Consider the following 17,087-nt stretch of genomic DNA (forward strand, 5'->3'; position numbering starts at 1 on the left):
CCTTGTGAAAGTACTGGGCAATCGTCATGTCGCGTTGTACCATCGATAGCAGCTCATTCTCGAGAAGTTGCAATTTTGTATCGTTCCTCTTCGAAAAGAGTGTAACAAAAGTGTCCCATGCTTCCTTTGGCGTTTTAGCATCCCGAATGTGCTCCAACATTTCTTCTTCTATTGTGGTCTTTAAGGTAAACATTGATTTGCCTGCTTTAATTTTCCACTTCCGCAAGACGCCGTTAACATCTTCCGCTGCCGGTTGTGTAACTTCACTACCACCGACAACCTCCCACAAGTCTTGACCTTGAAGGTAAGACTCTATACACGTTGCCCACGTGTTATAGTTTTGGTTGTTGAGCTTCTTGATTCCTCCAACAACTTGAAGATCACCCATTGTATCGGCAAGACTTTGACTACACCGAACAAGCTTGAGTGACTACCGTGCAGAGTAATACACTACTCTCGACACAAAGAAGCTCCCTCTCAAGGTTTGTGATAACCCCAGCAATAATCTCAAGAAATTTTTTCTGATGTGGAAGATCAGTCAAAACTGCAACCACAGAGCATACTCGGAATTTCAAGAGACTTTACAACCAATGCTCTACCAAGAACGATCCCTGACCGACTTGGCTCTGATACCAATTGTTGAATAAGAAGAGTATCCAAGATAACTCTAATGATCCCAAGAAGAAGAAAATAGAGCACACTCTTAAAGAAAGCTCACACAAACAAACTAATTAGCAAAGCTTTTCTTATTTAGCTCTAGGCTTTGTTTTTCCTTGGATGATTTACAATGCTTGAGGACTTGGGTATTTATAGCAAACCAAATGAAAGCTACACCACACACTTACTTCACCTACAACATCCACCTACTTCACCTACAACCTCCACTTACTTCACCAACCTCACACACTTACTTCACCAACCTCACACACTTACTTCACCTACAACATCCACCTACTTCACCTACAATTGACATTGATTCTCAACAAATACGACTTGCTGGAATGCACCCACCAGGTTTTTCAATGGTGGAAAGTACTACCCTTCGCTTCTAGGAAGTCAGCATATTGGCACCGGACCTTGAGTTGGAAGTGTTGTGGTGGTGCACGGTCCTTTTCTTTAAGCTGTTGAAATTCCCACATGCCTCAACAAATTATGTCTCTTTCTTGCACGGACGGAGATGGAGGTCGAGATTCCCACAGCACCACGATAATTTAATGAGCGAACCAACTTCGTCTCTGAAATCAAGTCTTCCTTTTGACCTGTGTATCATATCAACGGAAGGGTGCTCAACGGACCAATCTTTAGATCTCTTTCTTGCCAATTGGCTTTTTCTTTGTGTGAGTGTATACCCAAAACTCATTGAAAACTGAAAGCAGTAGAAAAGTGGAGGAAAAGAAAATGCAAACCTCAAAACTCAAAAGTGTAATTGTATCAGTATCAATGTGACTCCATGTTGTGCGGTCATTTGAAATGCTATTATGGTTATATATGTACATTGCCATGCGTTCTTTTCATCATCTTTTCAAATTTGAATAATCAACAAAGAATTATAGTTTGAAAGTTTCCACTGATGCTGTCAAGATTAAAGATGCATATCAAATTGTGTTCTTAAGAATTCAACGTGTAGTATATCTGGGTATACGTGTAGTATATATGGACAATCAAAATAACAACATAGAAAGATTCAATATTAAAACAGTGTTTTGTTTTCTTACAGTAATTTTTCATTCTTTTCTTTTCTTTTACAAATTAAACATATATTAATTATATGTATATTATTTAGTATTTAAGTAATGCGTGCTGAATTTAATACATTGTTCACTTATCTTTTCTAGATACGGAATAACTGGGAAGTAATGAGGAATGTAACATCCCTATATAACATGGTCAAAAAGTTTGTCGAAGATACTAAATAAGGAAGTTCAATTTCGGTAGAGGTCAATGCCTTTTCGCAACGAACAATTTCGTCTTGTACTTGTGTGAGTATTTGGGAGACCGATTTGTCATTATCTTTGATCCCTCCGATTGAGAAAGCGAAACCATCTATTGCAAAATCATATGAATCTGCACATTGTTTTACTGCTCCGGAGCCCTTAACAATATTGTTGTCGGTGGTGTTGAGTGCATTGACAAAGAAAGCTTTGCTTTGTTGTGCATTTGTTAGTGCTAATTTAAGAATGGCTGTGTCCAAATCTTTAAGATTAGATGCTGATCGAGTTGGAATATCCTTCCAAAGAGATTTTATGCATTGCTTGTAGTTGTAGCCAAATTGGTCTTGGGTTTGCTTGCAAACACTTCTAATTAATGGAGACGCTCGTGCATTTGCAAATGGTGTTGGAAACGATGAGAGACATAAGAGCAAGGATGCAATGAAAGTTGCATATCCGATTGAGGACTCCATTGCTCAAGGTGTACGTTTCTTAAATTGATGCTAAAGTGATTATAAATTATTTGTTTGGTTTAAGCAATGGATGAATTGAGATCATATTATAAACAACTCAAGGAGGGGGTATGGGTCTAAATTTAGGAGCGCATATGGTAAAGAAACCCATGTCTTTTTACGTGTTTAGTTTTCTGGTCCCTTAGTTTTTGTTTTCTCTCTTACGTACTAACTAATAACACATTGGTCCCTTAGTTTTTGTTTTCTCTCTTACGTACTAACTAATAACACATTGGATGCAAACCACGAAACCTATTCTGGTTTAATTAACCAACTCATCCTTTCTAGAAACTCCAACATATCCAAAAGTGATGCATGCTTATCAAAAGTAATTTTTTTTTTAAATTCCATTGCAATGATTAATTTGGCCATTTCATTTGTTTTTTTGACAAATTCATCTACATCCATATTTACTTATCAATATATATGATGTTAGAAGAATCTAAAAAATTCAAATTGATAGTGTTAGTGGAGTATCTTTTAGCCCATTTCGTCGTGTTTGGTTAGCAATTTGGGAGGCTCGAGCCCTATTAAGCACAGTTGCGATAGGCATCCTAGGGGCATGGGGACATGGATCCCTGACCTGGAAGTCCAGCGCCTTGTTGGACCTCCGAAAAGTTTATCCAACCTAAGGGTTGTGGGTTATAACATTCAAACCTGGGCTTTGTGTTGTTCGAAGGAATAATCACAAGGGTGATTTGGAAATCAGCAGAGGGAGTGTAATCAAGACATTTTGTGTTTGATTTCCAAAAATATTTCGTTCACACCAATGCTTTAAACATCGCTAGACCATTATCGAGCGGCCATTAGGGTCCTAACTGTTGGCCTAGGTTTTTTTTTTAATATCTTTATTAGATTTATTATATGACATATAAATAGGCCATTTATTTAGATAAATAAATAAACTATACTTGTAATGGAGAAACTTAAAATGCAAAAAATAAATGTAAATAAATTATAAAATACTACAAATTATTGAAAACATCAAAGAACTATTGCAAAGACAGAGAACACATCGCTTTGGATGCAAACCACCAAACCTATTCTAGTTTAATTTGTTTTGAACTGAAACCAGCTTCTCCTTTCTAAAACATGACAAAAAGTGAAGCATGCTTAACAAGAGGATTTTATTTTATTTTATTACTTCGGAAGGATTAATTTAGGCCATTTCATTTGCTTTTTACAAATTCATCTACATTCATATTTACTTCTCGATAAAAATAATATATAGACTTCTGAAGAATCTCAACAAATTTATAACAAATTTAAGTGTGTCTATCATAAGCGAAAACGGAAAAGTATATATGAAACAATATCCAACAATATGCTTTAATAAACAAAAGTTGGCATATTATTTATTGCTTTTAAGTGCGACGGCATCTGAAGGTCTTCGTAACCTTTTCCTAACCATTCATCGGCAATTCTTTTCTCTCTTTTTGTTGTTGTATACCGAGACAGACCCTTATCATAAGGATGGTCGTCCCTCTGAAACTCCAGGCACAGCCCAGGCAAACAATCCTTATGTCCATTATTCGCCTGTTCTGGTGACATCGAATTCTTCTACCAAGCGTTAGGGTTTTCGTTGTTCCCTTGTTTCTTTACGCAGTTCTCTTAAGAATCAATCCTTCGATTATAATAATGATCATTAGTTAGCCTTAATTTAACTGATAAAGAAATTTCTTGTGGGAAACTTTTGTGCTCTAGTTTTATCCATGCTTACAAAAGTATCAAAATTTAAATTTTAGCCCTACTTGACTTCTTACATGTAAAAACCTTTTCAATTATAGTTTGATATATGCAAATAATTTTTTATTTTTTATTTTACGTCAGTTCATTAAGTCTCACACAGATAATGTGGAGTAAAAAATAATCAAGAAAATTATGGAGGCGAGTGAAAATAACAAAATTACACTCGAGCCACACCGGAACATTCACGCGCAAGTAGCGGACAATCACGACTCAATTAAGGTAAAAAGTCATCAAAATAGGTATTTATTCAAAATCTATTTCATCCATCCTCATCAAATCCTCCCCACAAAGTAACCCTCAATTATTCATTCAAATTAGGATTAATTACCTAAATTAATTGATTAATTTCCTAATTAATTAATTTTCCAATTGATTGCAAGATATTATTTTGACATAATATCTTTCAATTACACCCAAAAACCAACATAAGTGGCCGGACCCCTTTTCTCCAAATAGGGGCCGGCCACACCCCTATAAATAGCTCTCATTTCTCCCAAAAACCTAAGTTCATAATTCTCCAAAAATTCTCTATACACTTTCTCTCTCAAATTCTAACTTTGACATCGGAGGTTCTTCGGCCAAACCCCCCCCTCCAAATTCATCGTGGGCGTGTGAGGCTCTTGGCCTTGACCTAAGGTGGTGTAGGTTCATTTTCGTCCAAAAGAAGAAGGCGGAAATTTGCAACCACAAATTGGTGCTTTCATTGAGAGTTTGATTCACATGCTCGAAGAAGACTCTCCCATTCAAGGTTTCTCATTTTTTGTTCATTCGTAGATTTTTCGTACGTTCTTATTCCTAGAATTTTTTCATATAAAAAAATTCTTTGAATAAACATAAAAGAAAAGTAGAATGACAAGAAATTTGGAAACCACAACGAACGAAAATTCCTACGTTCAAAGATCCAGATCAAGTGATGGAGATTGCCATGTAGCCCCACCACAACGATCCACAAGGCTCAACGTGACAGCAAAAGGAGCAACTTTGCCACCAAGGAGCACCACCACTATGGCAGCCATGGGGACCACTGTGTCAGTAGGGAATGGGCCAGCTCTATGGTAGCAGACCTTGGCCTTATGTGTTGCCACTACAGCAGCCCAAACCCAGGACCAAGCCTAGGCCCAAGTGCTGGCAGCAGCAGCTCAAGTAGCCCAACATGCGGCCTAATATGCAGCTCACACTACAGGGCAGCTGAGCCAAGCCCAACGCGAGTAGGCCCAAATCGCTACCCAAGCAGCGTAGGTCCGAGTTGCGCTGACCATTCCCTCAACCCAAATCTAATGCGCTCTTAGCTCCGCACCGCGACCAAGCGCCTCGCACATGGAACGTCCCACTTCCGTGGCCCAACCCACTCTTGTCGCTCACTTGGCGATCCCGACCAATCCAAGATCAGTTCAACAATCCCGATTCAGATTTTTGGACCGACGATTGAACCAGGAATAATGTGGTGGAACATGGTTTTTTCTTTGAATTGTTGAAATTCCCACCTGCCTCAACAAATTCTGTTTCTTTCTTGCACAGATAGAGATGGAGGTTGAGATTCCACAGCACCACGACAATTCAATGAGGGAGCCAACTTCGTCTCTGAACTCAAGTCTTCACTTTGACCCGTGTATCCTATCAACGGAAGGGTGCTCGACGTGACCAAACTTTAGAACTCTTTCTTGACAATCGGCTTTTTTTGGTATGATTGTGTACCCAAAACTCATTGAAAACTGAAAGCAGTAGAAAAGTGGGGAAAAAGAAATTCCAAACCTCAAAACTCAAAAGTGTAATTGTATCAGTATCAATGTGACTCCATGTTGTGCGGTCATCGGAAATGCTATCATGGTTATATATGCACATTGCCATGCGTTTTTTTATTCATCTATTCAAATTTGAATAATCAATAAAAGAATTATAGCTTGAAAGTTTCCACTGATGCTGTCAAGATTAAAATGCATAGCAAATTGTGTTCTTAAGAATTCAACGTATAGTATATTTGGGTATGTGTGTAATATGGACAACTAAAGGAGCAACACAGAAGGATTCAATATTAAAACAACTTTTTGTTTTCTTAGAGTAATTTTTCATTTTCTTTTCTTTTACAAATTAAATATAGAGTAATCATATATATATTATTTAGTATTCAAGTAATGCGAATTAAATTTAATACATTGTTCACGTATCTTTTCTAGCTATGGAATAACTGGGAAGTAATGAGGAATGCAACATCCTTATATAACATGGTCAAAAAGTTCGTCGAAGATACTAAATAGGGAAGTTCAATTTCGGTAGAGGTCAATGCTTTTCCGCAACGAACAATTTCATCTTGTACTTGTGTGATTATTTGGGAGACCGATTTGTCATTATCTTTGATCCCTCCGATTGAGAAAGCAAAACCATCTACTGCAAAATCATATGAATCTGCACATTATTTTACTGCTACGGAGCCCTTAACAATATTGTTGTCGGTGGTGTTGAGCGTATTGACAAAGAAAGCTTTGCTTTGTTGTGCATTTGTTAGTGCTAATTTAAGAATGGCTGTGTCAAGATCTTTCAGATTAGATGCTGATCGAGTTGGAATATCTTTCCAAAGAGATTTTACGCATTGCTTGTAGTTGTAGCCGAATTGGTCTTGGGTTTGCTTGCAAACACTTCTAATTAATGAAGACGCTCTTGCATTTGCAAATGGTGTTGGAGACGATGAGAGACATAAGAGAAATGATGCAATGAAAGTTGCATATCCGATTGATGAGTCCATTTCTCAAGGTGTATGTTTATTAAATTGATGAAGTGATTACAAATATTTGTTTGATTTATGGAATGGATGAACGGAGATCATATTTATAAACAACTCAACGAGTGGGTATGGGTCTAAATTTAGGAGTGCAAAAGGTAAAGAAACCCATTTCTTTTGATGTGTTTAGTTTTCTGGTCCTTCAGTTTTTGTTTTTTCTTTAACGCACTAACTAATAACACACTTGATGCAAACCACCTAACCTATTCTAGTTTAATTAACCAACTCCTCATTTCTAGAAACTCCAATATAACGGAAAGTGATGCATACTTATCAAAAGGATTTTTTCGTTACATCGCAGTGATTAATTCAAGTCATTTTATTTCTTTTTTTTATAGATTCATTTACATCCATATTTACTTATCAATACATATGATGTTAGAAGAATCTAAAAAATTCAAATTGATAGTATTAGAGGAGTTTCTTTTAGCCCATTTCGTCGTGTTCAGTTACCAGCTTAGGAGGATCGAGCCCTATTAAGCGAGGTTACGATAGGCGGCCTATGAGCGTGGGGACATGGACCCCTAACTTGGAAGTCCAGCGCCTCATCCGGCCTCTGGAAAGTTTATGGAACCTAAGCGTTGTGGATTATAACATCCAAACCTAGGCTTTACACCATTCGAAGGAATAATCAAAAAGGCATTTTGAAAATCAGCTGAGGGAGCATAATCAAGAAATTTTGTGTTTGATTTCCAAACATATTCCGTTCACACCATTGTTTTAAATATCATTTGGTTGTTATCGAGCGGTGGGTAAGGTTCTAACTAGTGGCCTAAGGTTTTTTTTTATCTTAATTAAATTTATTATATGATATACAAATAAGTGCATATATATATTTAAAAAAAAATAAGTAAAAATTATAATTGTAATGGGGAAACTTAAAGTGAAAAATATTAATATAAATAAATTATATAAAGTACTACAATTTATTGAAAACATCAAAGAACTATCGCAAAGAGAGACGACCACATCGCATTTTTGGTTTCCTTTTTCTGTTTAGGAAAAGGTGTGCCAAGACTCAAAGTTAATTAAAAAACAAAACAAACACTTATTCTGCCTAGACCCACATAGATGTCATACTTGATTTTCTAACCGTTTAGTAATTAATCATGGTGCTAGCTAGCTGTCTAAACTGCTTTTTAGAACATCGATTCACGCTACTTTCACCATCTATCCTTCACTTATCTTCATTGATCTTCAAATCACATATTTTTCATCAATCTATATAATTAAAAATAAAATTTAAAACTTAAAACGAATTGGTTATCAAACTAGTTCTTAAGTTTTAATTTTGTACCAAAATGTCGTGAGGGCTTATAGAAACCTAAAGTATTCCACCATCGGAGTCGAAGCCCATATTGAAAGTTATCAATTTTTTTTGCTACAATGGATGTGATCGATTTTAAGGTTTTACTTGTCTCTAAGAGTGGAATACGACTTGCTGGAATGCACCCACCAGTTTTTCAATGGCAAAAAGTACTACCCTTCGCTTCTAGGAAGTCAGCATATTGGCACCGGACCTTGAGTTGGAAGTGGTGTGGTGGTGCGTGGTTCTTTTCTTTGAGTTGTTGAAATTCCCATCTGCCTCAACAAATTATGTCTCTTTCTTGCATGGATGAAGATAGAGGTCGAGATTCCCACAGCAACACGACAATTCAATGAGCGAATCAACTTCGTCTCTGAAATCAAGTCTTCCTTTTGAACCGTGTATCATATCAACGAAAGGGTGCTCAAGGGACCAATCTTTAGATCTCTTTCTTGCCAATTGGCTTTTTCTTATTGTGATTGTATACCTGTTGACCCTAAAAACTACCAAGTTTACGTGGCATGCATGCCGAGTAATCAATAAGCTAACTACGTTCTTCAGTTGTGTGTGGGGTGTGCCAAGTCGTTGGCCGGGGAGTAAAATGAGTTGATGTTGTGTTGGGTGCGCTGCTGACTTCTTGATATTGCGACTGCGACCGAGGAAGAAACACGTCTCGACCTTCGGGTTCTAGAGCTTGAAGACAAGGTCGAGACAAGGCTGATGAGATGACCTCTGCCAATAAGGACTCGAAAATACTTGTCAACCGAGACTTGGATAGGTAACCAGTTGGCTGAGAAGCAGTGCTGTTTATTCAAACTGAAGGTGCTCCGCGGTCGGCTGGTTCTACGGCTACAATGCTGTTTATCCAGACTGAAGATGTTCGCCGGTTGCCTTCACAGTGTTGTTTATCCAAATTCAAAATGTGTTGGCGGAAAAAGAAAATAAAAAAATCTCAAGGTTGTTTAGAAGTTTCGATTAAAGCAAGAGTTTGCACATGACAGTTTATGTGTTGAATTGGAGGGGGTTTTAATGTTGCCTACGACTCTGTATTTATAGCATCCACACTTTTTGCTTGGCACGGCCTGATAACGTCGTAGAAACCAACAGAAACTCAAACTCGTAGAATGAAAAACTGATCCGTAGCATAGGCTAAAGCCTATCTTCGAAATGGATGACTTTTCAAACATGATAAAAGCATATCTTGACTTATCACATCACATCAGAAGCCTAACTCACCTAGGTTTCTTACCTCATCATGAAAACTCCATCAATAGCCTTTATCCCATGCATACATAATAAAAAGGAACATAATCCCATCGTTGATGTTTTATCCATAGCACATTTATCAAATCCATCCAATATAACCTCCGACTGATGCATTCCACGTGGCCAACATAAAAAAGCATATACCATTTGTACTTATATGATAATCATCCCATCCTGCATGCTTCATTATTTGATGCCGTGCATATCCCCATATTCCATCATCATCCAAACCGGATTTAAAGTAATATTAGGTTCAAATAATTTAATATATTATTAAGAGATAATATAATGATTAAAATTACAATATTATTTCTCAATAATAATTAAAAATCATTTCAACCACTTTGTCGTTCAACGGTCTAAAATTCTGCTCATTCAATGACCTCAATTACTCGGACCGATAGTGTAAAATTGGTTCCAAACAATACCCAGAACTCATTGAAAATGAAAGCAGTAGAAAGTGGAGAAAAAGAAAATCCAAACCTCAAAACTCAAAATTGTAATTGTATCAGTATCAATGTGACTCCATGTTGTGCGGTCATTTGAAATGCTATTATGGTTATATTTGCACATTGCCATACGTTTTTTTATTCATCTATTCAAATTTGAATAATCAATAAAAGAATTATAGCTTGAAAGTTTCCACTGATGCTGTCAAGATTAAAATGCATAGCAAATTGTGTTCTTAAGAATTCAACGTATAGTATATTTGGGTATGTGTGTAATATGGACAACTAAAGGAGCAACACAGAAGGATTCAATATTAAAACAACTTTTTGTTTTCTTAGAGTAATTTTTCATTTTCTTTTCTTTTACAAATTAAATATAGAGTAATCATATGTATATTATTTAGTATTCAAGTAATGCGAACTAAATTTAATACATTGTTAACGTATCTTTTCTAGATATGGAATAACTGGGAAGTAATGAGGAATGCAACATCCCTATATAACATGGTCAAAAAGTTCGTCGAAGATACTAAATAGGGAAGTTCAATTTCGGTAGAGGTCAATGCTTTTCCGCAACGAACAATTTCATCTTGTACTTGTGTGAGTATCTGGGAGACCGATTTGTCATTATCTTTGATCCCTCCAATTGAGAAAGCAAAACCGTCTACTGCAAAATCATATGAATCTGCACATTGTTTTACTGCTCCAGAGCCCTTAACAATATTGTTGTCGGTGGTGTTGAGCGTATTGACAAAGAAAGCTTTGCTTTGTTCTGCATTTGTTAGTGCTAATTTAAGAATGGCTGTGTCAAGATCTTTCAGATTAGATGCTGACCGAGTTGGAATATCTTTCCAAAGAGATTTTACGCATTGCTTGTAGTTGTAGCCGAATTGGTCTTGGGTTTGCTTGCAAACACTTCTAACTAATGAAGATGCTCTTGCATTTGCAAATGGTGTTGGAGACGATGAGAGACATAAGAGCAATGATGCAATGAAAGTTACATATCCGATTGAGGAATCCATTTCTCAAGGTGTATGTTTCTTAAATTGATGAAGTGATTACAAATATTTGTTTGATGGAATGGATGAACGGAGATCATATTTATAAACAATTCAAGGAGCGGGTATGGGCCTAAATTTAGGAGTGCAGAAGGTAAAGAAACCCATTTCTTTTGACGTGTTTAGTTTTCTGGTTCTATAGTTTTTGTTTTTTCTTTAATGTACTAACTGATAACACACTGGATACAAACCACCTAACCTATTCTAGTTTAATAAACCAACTCCTCATTTCTAGAAACTCCAACATAACCACAAGTGATGCATGCTTATCAAAAGGATTTTTTCATTACATCGCAAGGATTAATTTAAGTCATTTCATTTGTTTTTTTTTTTTACAAATTCATTTACATCCTTATTTACTTATCAATATATATGATGTTAGAAGAATCTAAAAAATTCAAATTGATTGCATTAGAGGAGTTTCTTTTAGCCCATTTCGTCATGTTCAGTTAGCAGCTTAGGAGGACCGAGCCCTATTAAATGAGGTTACGATAGGCGGCCTATAAGCGTGGGGACGTGGACCCTTAACCTGGAAGTCCAGCGCCTCATCCGGCCTGCGGAAAGTTTATGGAACCTAAGGGTTGTGGATTATAACATCCAAACCTAGGCTTTACACCATTCGAAGGAATAATCAAAAGGGCATTCTGAAAATCAGCTGGGGGAGCATAATCAAGAAATTTTGTGTTTGATTTCCAGATATATTTCGTTCACACCAATGTTTTAAATATCGCTAGGTTGTTATCGAGCGGCGGGTAGGGTTCTAACTAGTGGCCTAAGGTTTTTTTTTATCTTAATTAAATTTATTATACGACATACAAATAAGTGCATATATATATTTAAAAAAATAAATAAGTAAAAATTATAATTGTAATGGGTAAACTTAAAATGAAAAATATAAATACAAATAAATTATATAAAGTACTACAATTTATTGAAAACATCAAAGAACTATCGCAAAGAGAGACGATCACATCACATTCTTGGTTTCCTTTTTCAGTCTAGGAAAGGGTGAGTCAAGACTCAAAGTTAATTAAAAAAACAAAACAAACACTTATTCTGCCTAGACCCACGTAGATGCCATACTTGATTTTCTAACCATTTAGTAATCAATCGTGGTGCTGACTAGCTATCTAGACTGCTTTTTAGAACATCGATTCACACTGCCTTCACCATCTATCCTTAGTCTATCTTCATTGATCTTCAGATCACATATTTTTAATCAATCTATATAATTAAAAATAAAATTAAAAACTTAAAACGAATTGGTTATTAAACTAGCTCTTAAGTTTTAATTTTGTACCAAAATGTAGTGAGGGCTTATAGAAACCTGATGTATTCCACTATCGGAGTCGAAGCCCATATTGAAAGTTATCAATTTGTTTTTGCTACAATGGATGTGATCCATATTAAGGTTTTACTAGTCTCTAAAAGTGGAATACGACTTGCTGGAATGCACCCACCAGTTTTTCAATGGTGGAAAATACTACCCTTCGTTTCTAGGAAGTCAGCATATTGGCACCGGACCTTGAGTTGGAAGTGTTGTGGTGGTGCACGGTCCTTTTCTTTGAGCTGTTGAAATTACAACATGCCTAAACAAATTATGTCTCTTTCTTGCACGGACGGAGATGGAGGTCGAGATTCCCACAGCACCACGGTAATTTAATGAGCGAACCAACTTCGTCTCTGAAATCAAGTCTTCCTTTTGACCCGTGTATCATATCAACGGAAGGGTGCTCAACGGACCAATCTTTAGATCTCTTTCTTGCCAATTGGCTTTTTCTTTGTGTGATTGTATACCCAAAACTCATTGAAAACTGAAAGCAGTAGAAAAATGGAGGAAAAGAAAATCCAAACCTCAAAACTCAAAAGTGTAATTGTATCAGTATCAATGTGACTCCATGTTGTGCGGTCATTTGAAATGCTATTATGGTTATATATGTAAATTGCCATGCGTTCTTTTCATCATCTTTTCAAATTTGAATAATCAACAAAGAATTATAGTTTGAAAGTTTCCACTGATGCTGTCAAGATTAAAGATGCATAGCAAATTGTGTTCTTAAGAATTCAACGTGTAGTATATCTGGGTATACGTGTAGTATATATGGACAACCAAAATAACAACATAGAAAGATTCAATATTAAAACAGTGTTTTGTTTTCTTACAGTAATTTTTCATTCTTTTCTTTTCTTTTACAAATTAAACATACATTAATTATATGTATATTATTTAGTATTTAAGTAATGCATACTGAATTTAATACATTGTTCACTTATCTTTTCTAGATACGGAATAACTGAGAAGTAATGAGGAATGTAACATCCCTATATAACATGGTCAAAAAGTTTGTCGAAGATACTAAATAAGGAAGTTCAATTTCGGTAGAGGTCAATGCCTTTTCGCAACGAACAATTTCGTCTTGTACTTGTGTGAGTATTTGGGAGACCGATTTGTCATTATCTTTGATCCCTCCCATTGAGAAAGCGAAACCGTCTATTGCAAAATCATATGAATCTGCACATTGTTTTATTGCTCCGGAGCCCTTAACAATATTGTTGTCGGTGGTGTTGAGTGCATTGACAAAGAAAGCTTTGCTTTGTTGTGCATTTGTTAGTGCTAATTTAAGAATGGCTGTGTCCAGATCTTTGAGATTAGATGCTGATCGAGTTGGAATATCTTTCCAAAGAGATTTTATGCATTGCTTGTAGTTGTAGCCAAATTGGTCTTGGGTTTGCTTGCAAACACTTCTAATTAATGAAGACGCTCGTGCATTTGCAAATGGTGTTGGAAACGATGAGAGACATAAGAGCAAGGATGCAATGAAAGTTGCATATCCGATTGAGGACTCCATTGCTCAAGGTGTATGTTTCTTAAATTGATGCTAAAGTGATTATAAATTATTTGTTTGGTTTAAGCAATGGATGAATTGAGATCATATTATAAACAACACAAGGAGGGGGTATGGGTCTAAATTTAGGAGCGCATATGGTAGAGAAACCCATGTCTTTTGACGTGTTTAATTTTCTGGTCCCTTAGTTTTTGTTTTCTCTCTTACGTACTAACTAATAACACATTGGATGCAAACCACGAAACCTATTCTAGTTTAATTAACCAACTCATCCTTTCTAGAAACTCCAACATATCCAAAAGTGATGCATGCTTATCAAAAGTAATTTTTGTTTTGAATTCCATTGCAATGATTAATTTGGCCATTTCATTTGTTTTTTGACAAATTCATCTACATCCATATTTACTTATCAATATATATGATGTTAGAAGAATCTAAAAAATTCAAATTGATAGTGTTAGTGGAGTATCTTTTAGCCCATTTCGTCGTGTTCGGTTAGCAATTTGGGAGGCTCGAGCCCTATTAAGCACAGTTGCGATAGGCGTCCTAGGGGGATGGGGACATGGATCCCTGACCCGGAAGTCCAGCGCCTTGTTCGACCTCCAAAAAGTTTTTCCAACCTAAGGGTTGCGGGTTATAATATTCAAACCTGGGCTTTGCGTTGTTCGAAGGAATAATCACAAGGGTGATTCGGAAATCAGCAGAGGGAGTGTAATCAAGACATTTTGTGTTTGATTTCCAGAAATATTTCGTTCACACCAATGCTTTAAACATCGCCAGACCATTATCGAGCGGCCATTAGGGTCCTAACTGTTGGCCTAGGTTTTTTTTTTTTTAATATCTTTAGTAGATTTATTATATGACATATAAATAGGTGCATATTTATACTTAAAATAAATAAATAAACTATACTTGTAATGGAGAAACTTAAAATGCAAAAAATAAATGTAAATAAATTATAAAGTACTACAAATTATTGAAAACATCAAAGAACTATCGCAAAGACAGACGAACACATCGCTTTGGATGCAAACCACCAAACCTATTCTAGTTTAATTTGTTTTGAACTGAAACCAGCTTCTCCTTTCTAAAACATGACAAAAAGTGATGCATGCTTAACAAGAGGATTTTATTTTATTTCATTACTTCGGAAGGATTAATTTAGGCCATTTCATTTGCTTTTTACAAATTCATCTACATTCATATTTACTTCTCGATAAAAATAATATATAGGCTTCTGAAGAATCTCAACAAATTTATAACAAATTTAAGTGTGTCTATCATAAGCGAAAACGGAAAAGTATATATGAAACAATTTCCAACAATATGCTTTACTAAACAAAAGTTGGCATATTATTTATTGCTTTTAAGTGCGACGGCATCTGAAGGTCTTCGTAACCTTTTCCTAACCATTCATCGGCAATTCTTTTCTCTCTTTTTGTTGTTGTATACCGAGACAGACCCTTATCATAAGGATGGTCGTCCCTCTGAAACTCCAGGCACAGCCCAGGCAAACAATCCTTATGTCCATTATTCGCCTGTTCTGGTGACATCGAATTCTTCTACCAAGCGTTAGGGTTTTCGTTGTTCCCTTGTTTCTTTACGCAGTTCTCTTAAGAATCAATCCTTCGATTATAATAATGATCATTAGTTAGCCTTAATTTAACAGATAAAGAAATTTCGTGTGGGAAACTTTTGTGCTCTAGTTTTATCCATGCTTACAAAAGTACCAAAATTTAAATTTTAGCGCTACTTGACTTCTTACATGTAAAAACCTTTTCAATTATAGTTTGATATATGCGAATTATTTTTTGTTTTTTATTTTACATCATTTCATTAAGTCTCACACAAATAACAAAATTACACTTGAGCCACATCTGAACTTTCACGCGTGAGCAGTGGACAATCACGACTCAATTAAGGTAAAAAGTGATCAAATTAGGTATTTATTCAAAATCTATTTCATCCATTCTCATCAAATCCTCCCCACAAGGTAACCCTCAATTATTCATTCAAATTAGGATTAATTACCTAAATTAATTGATTAATTTCCTAATTTCCTAATTAATTAATTAATTTTCTAATTCACTGCAAGATATTATTTTGACATAATATCTTTCAATTACACCCAAAAACCACCATAAGTGGTCGGACCCCTTTTCTCCAAATAGGAGCCGGCCACACCCCTATAAATAGCTCTCATTTCTCCCAAAAACCTAAGTTCATTATTCTCCAAAAATTCTCTATGCACTTTCTCTCTCAAATTCTAACTTTGACATCGGAGGTTCTTCGGCCAAAGCACCCCCTCCAAATTCATCGTGGGCATGTGAGGCTCTTGGCCTTGACCTAAGGTGTTGTAGGTTCATTTTCGTCCAAAAGAAGAAGGCGGAAATTTGCAACCACAAATTGGTGCTTTCATTGAGAGTTTGATTCACACGCTCGAAGAAGACTCTCCCATTCAAGGTTTCTCATTTTTTGTTCATTCGTAGATTTTTCATACGTTCTTATTCCTAGAATTTTTTCATATAAAAAATTCTTTGAATAAACGTAAAAGAAAAGTAGAATGACAAGAAATTTGGAAACCACAATGAACGAAAATTCCTACGTTCAAAGATTTGGATCAAGTGATGGAGATTGCCATGCAACCCCACCATGACGATCCACATGGCTCAACGTGGCGGCAAAAGGAGCAACTTTGCCACCAAGGAGCACCACCAGTAGGGCAGACATGGGGACCATTATGTCAGTAGGGAATGGGCCAGCTCCATGGTAGGAGACCTTGGCCTTATGCGTTGCCACTACAGCAGCCCAAACCCAGGACCAAGCCCAAGCACTGGTAGCAGCAGCTCAAATAGCCCAACAAGCGGCCTAATCTGCAGCCCACGCTACAGTGCAACCGAGCCAAGCCCAGCTCGAGTAGGCCCAAATTGCTACCCAAGCAGCGTAGGTCCGAGTTGCACTGACCATTCCCTAAGCCCAAATTTAATGCGCTCTTTGCTCCGCACCGCGACCAAGTGCCCCGCACATGGAACGTTCCACTTCCGTGGCCCAACCCACTCTTGTGGCTCACTTGGCAATCCCGACCAATCCAAGATCAGTTCAACAATCCCGATTCAGATTTCTGGACCGACGATTGAACCGGGAATAATGTGGTGGAACATGGTTTTTTCTTTGAATTGTTGAAATTCCCACCTGCC

At 36.5% G+C, this 17,087-nt stretch overlaps 3 protein-coding genes and 1 pseudogene across 3 annotated transcripts; all 4 read right to left on the reverse strand.

Annotated features, from left to right (window-relative positions):
• Positions 1-1,808: 1,808 nt before the first annotated feature.
• LOC137714825 (uncharacterized) lies at positions 1,809-2,401 on the reverse strand. The gene has a single exon (XM_068453956.2). It carries the CDS (start codon positions 2,399-2,401, stop codon positions 1,832-1,834), a length of 570 nt encoding a protein of 189 aa, XP_068310057.2. The 3' UTR covers positions 1,809-1,831.
• Positions 2,402-6,359: 3,958 nt separating this feature from the next.
• On the reverse strand, positions 6,360-6,929 carry LOC137714243 (uncharacterized; annotated as a pseudogene).
• A 3,476-nt stretch (positions 6,930-10,405) lies between these two features.
• Positions 10,406-11,031, reverse strand: LOC137714817 (uncharacterized). Its single transcript, XM_068453948.2, has one exon. It carries the CDS (start codon positions 11,006-11,008, stop codon positions 10,439-10,441), a length of 570 nt encoding a protein of 189 aa, XP_068310049.2. The 5' UTR covers positions 11,009-11,031; the 3' UTR covers positions 10,406-10,438.
• Positions 11,032-13,309: 2,278 nt separating this feature from the next.
• On the reverse strand, positions 13,310-13,893 carry LOC137714822 (uncharacterized). Its single transcript, XM_068453952.2, has one exon. It carries the CDS (start codon positions 13,891-13,893, stop codon positions 13,324-13,326), a length of 570 nt encoding a protein of 189 aa, XP_068310053.2. The 3' UTR covers positions 13,310-13,323.
• Between the last annotated feature and the right edge of the window lie 3,194 nt (positions 13,894-17,087).

This window comes from Pyrus communis, chromosome 3, assembly GCF_041283825.1.
Source record: "Pyrus communis isolate YQ-2024b chromosome 3, ASM4128382v1, whole genome shotgun sequence".
Classification (NCBI taxonomy): domain Eukaryota; kingdom Viridiplantae; phylum Streptophyta; class Magnoliopsida; order Rosales; family Rosaceae; genus Pyrus; species Pyrus communis.

What these genes read in the sequence shown, in the direction of transcription:
- LOC137714822 (XM_068453952.2), bottom strand. Translation starts at nt 13,893, where the DNA reads ATGGAGTCCTCAATCGGATATGCAACTTTCATTGCATCCTTGCTCTTA.
- LOC137714817 (XM_068453948.2), bottom strand. Translation starts at nt 11,008, where the DNA reads ATGGATTCCTCAATCGGATATGTAACTTTCATTGCATCATTGCTCTTA.
- LOC137714825 (XM_068453956.2), bottom strand. Translation starts at nt 2,401, where the DNA reads ATGGAGTCCTCAATCGGATATGCAACTTTCATTGCATCCTTGCTCTTA.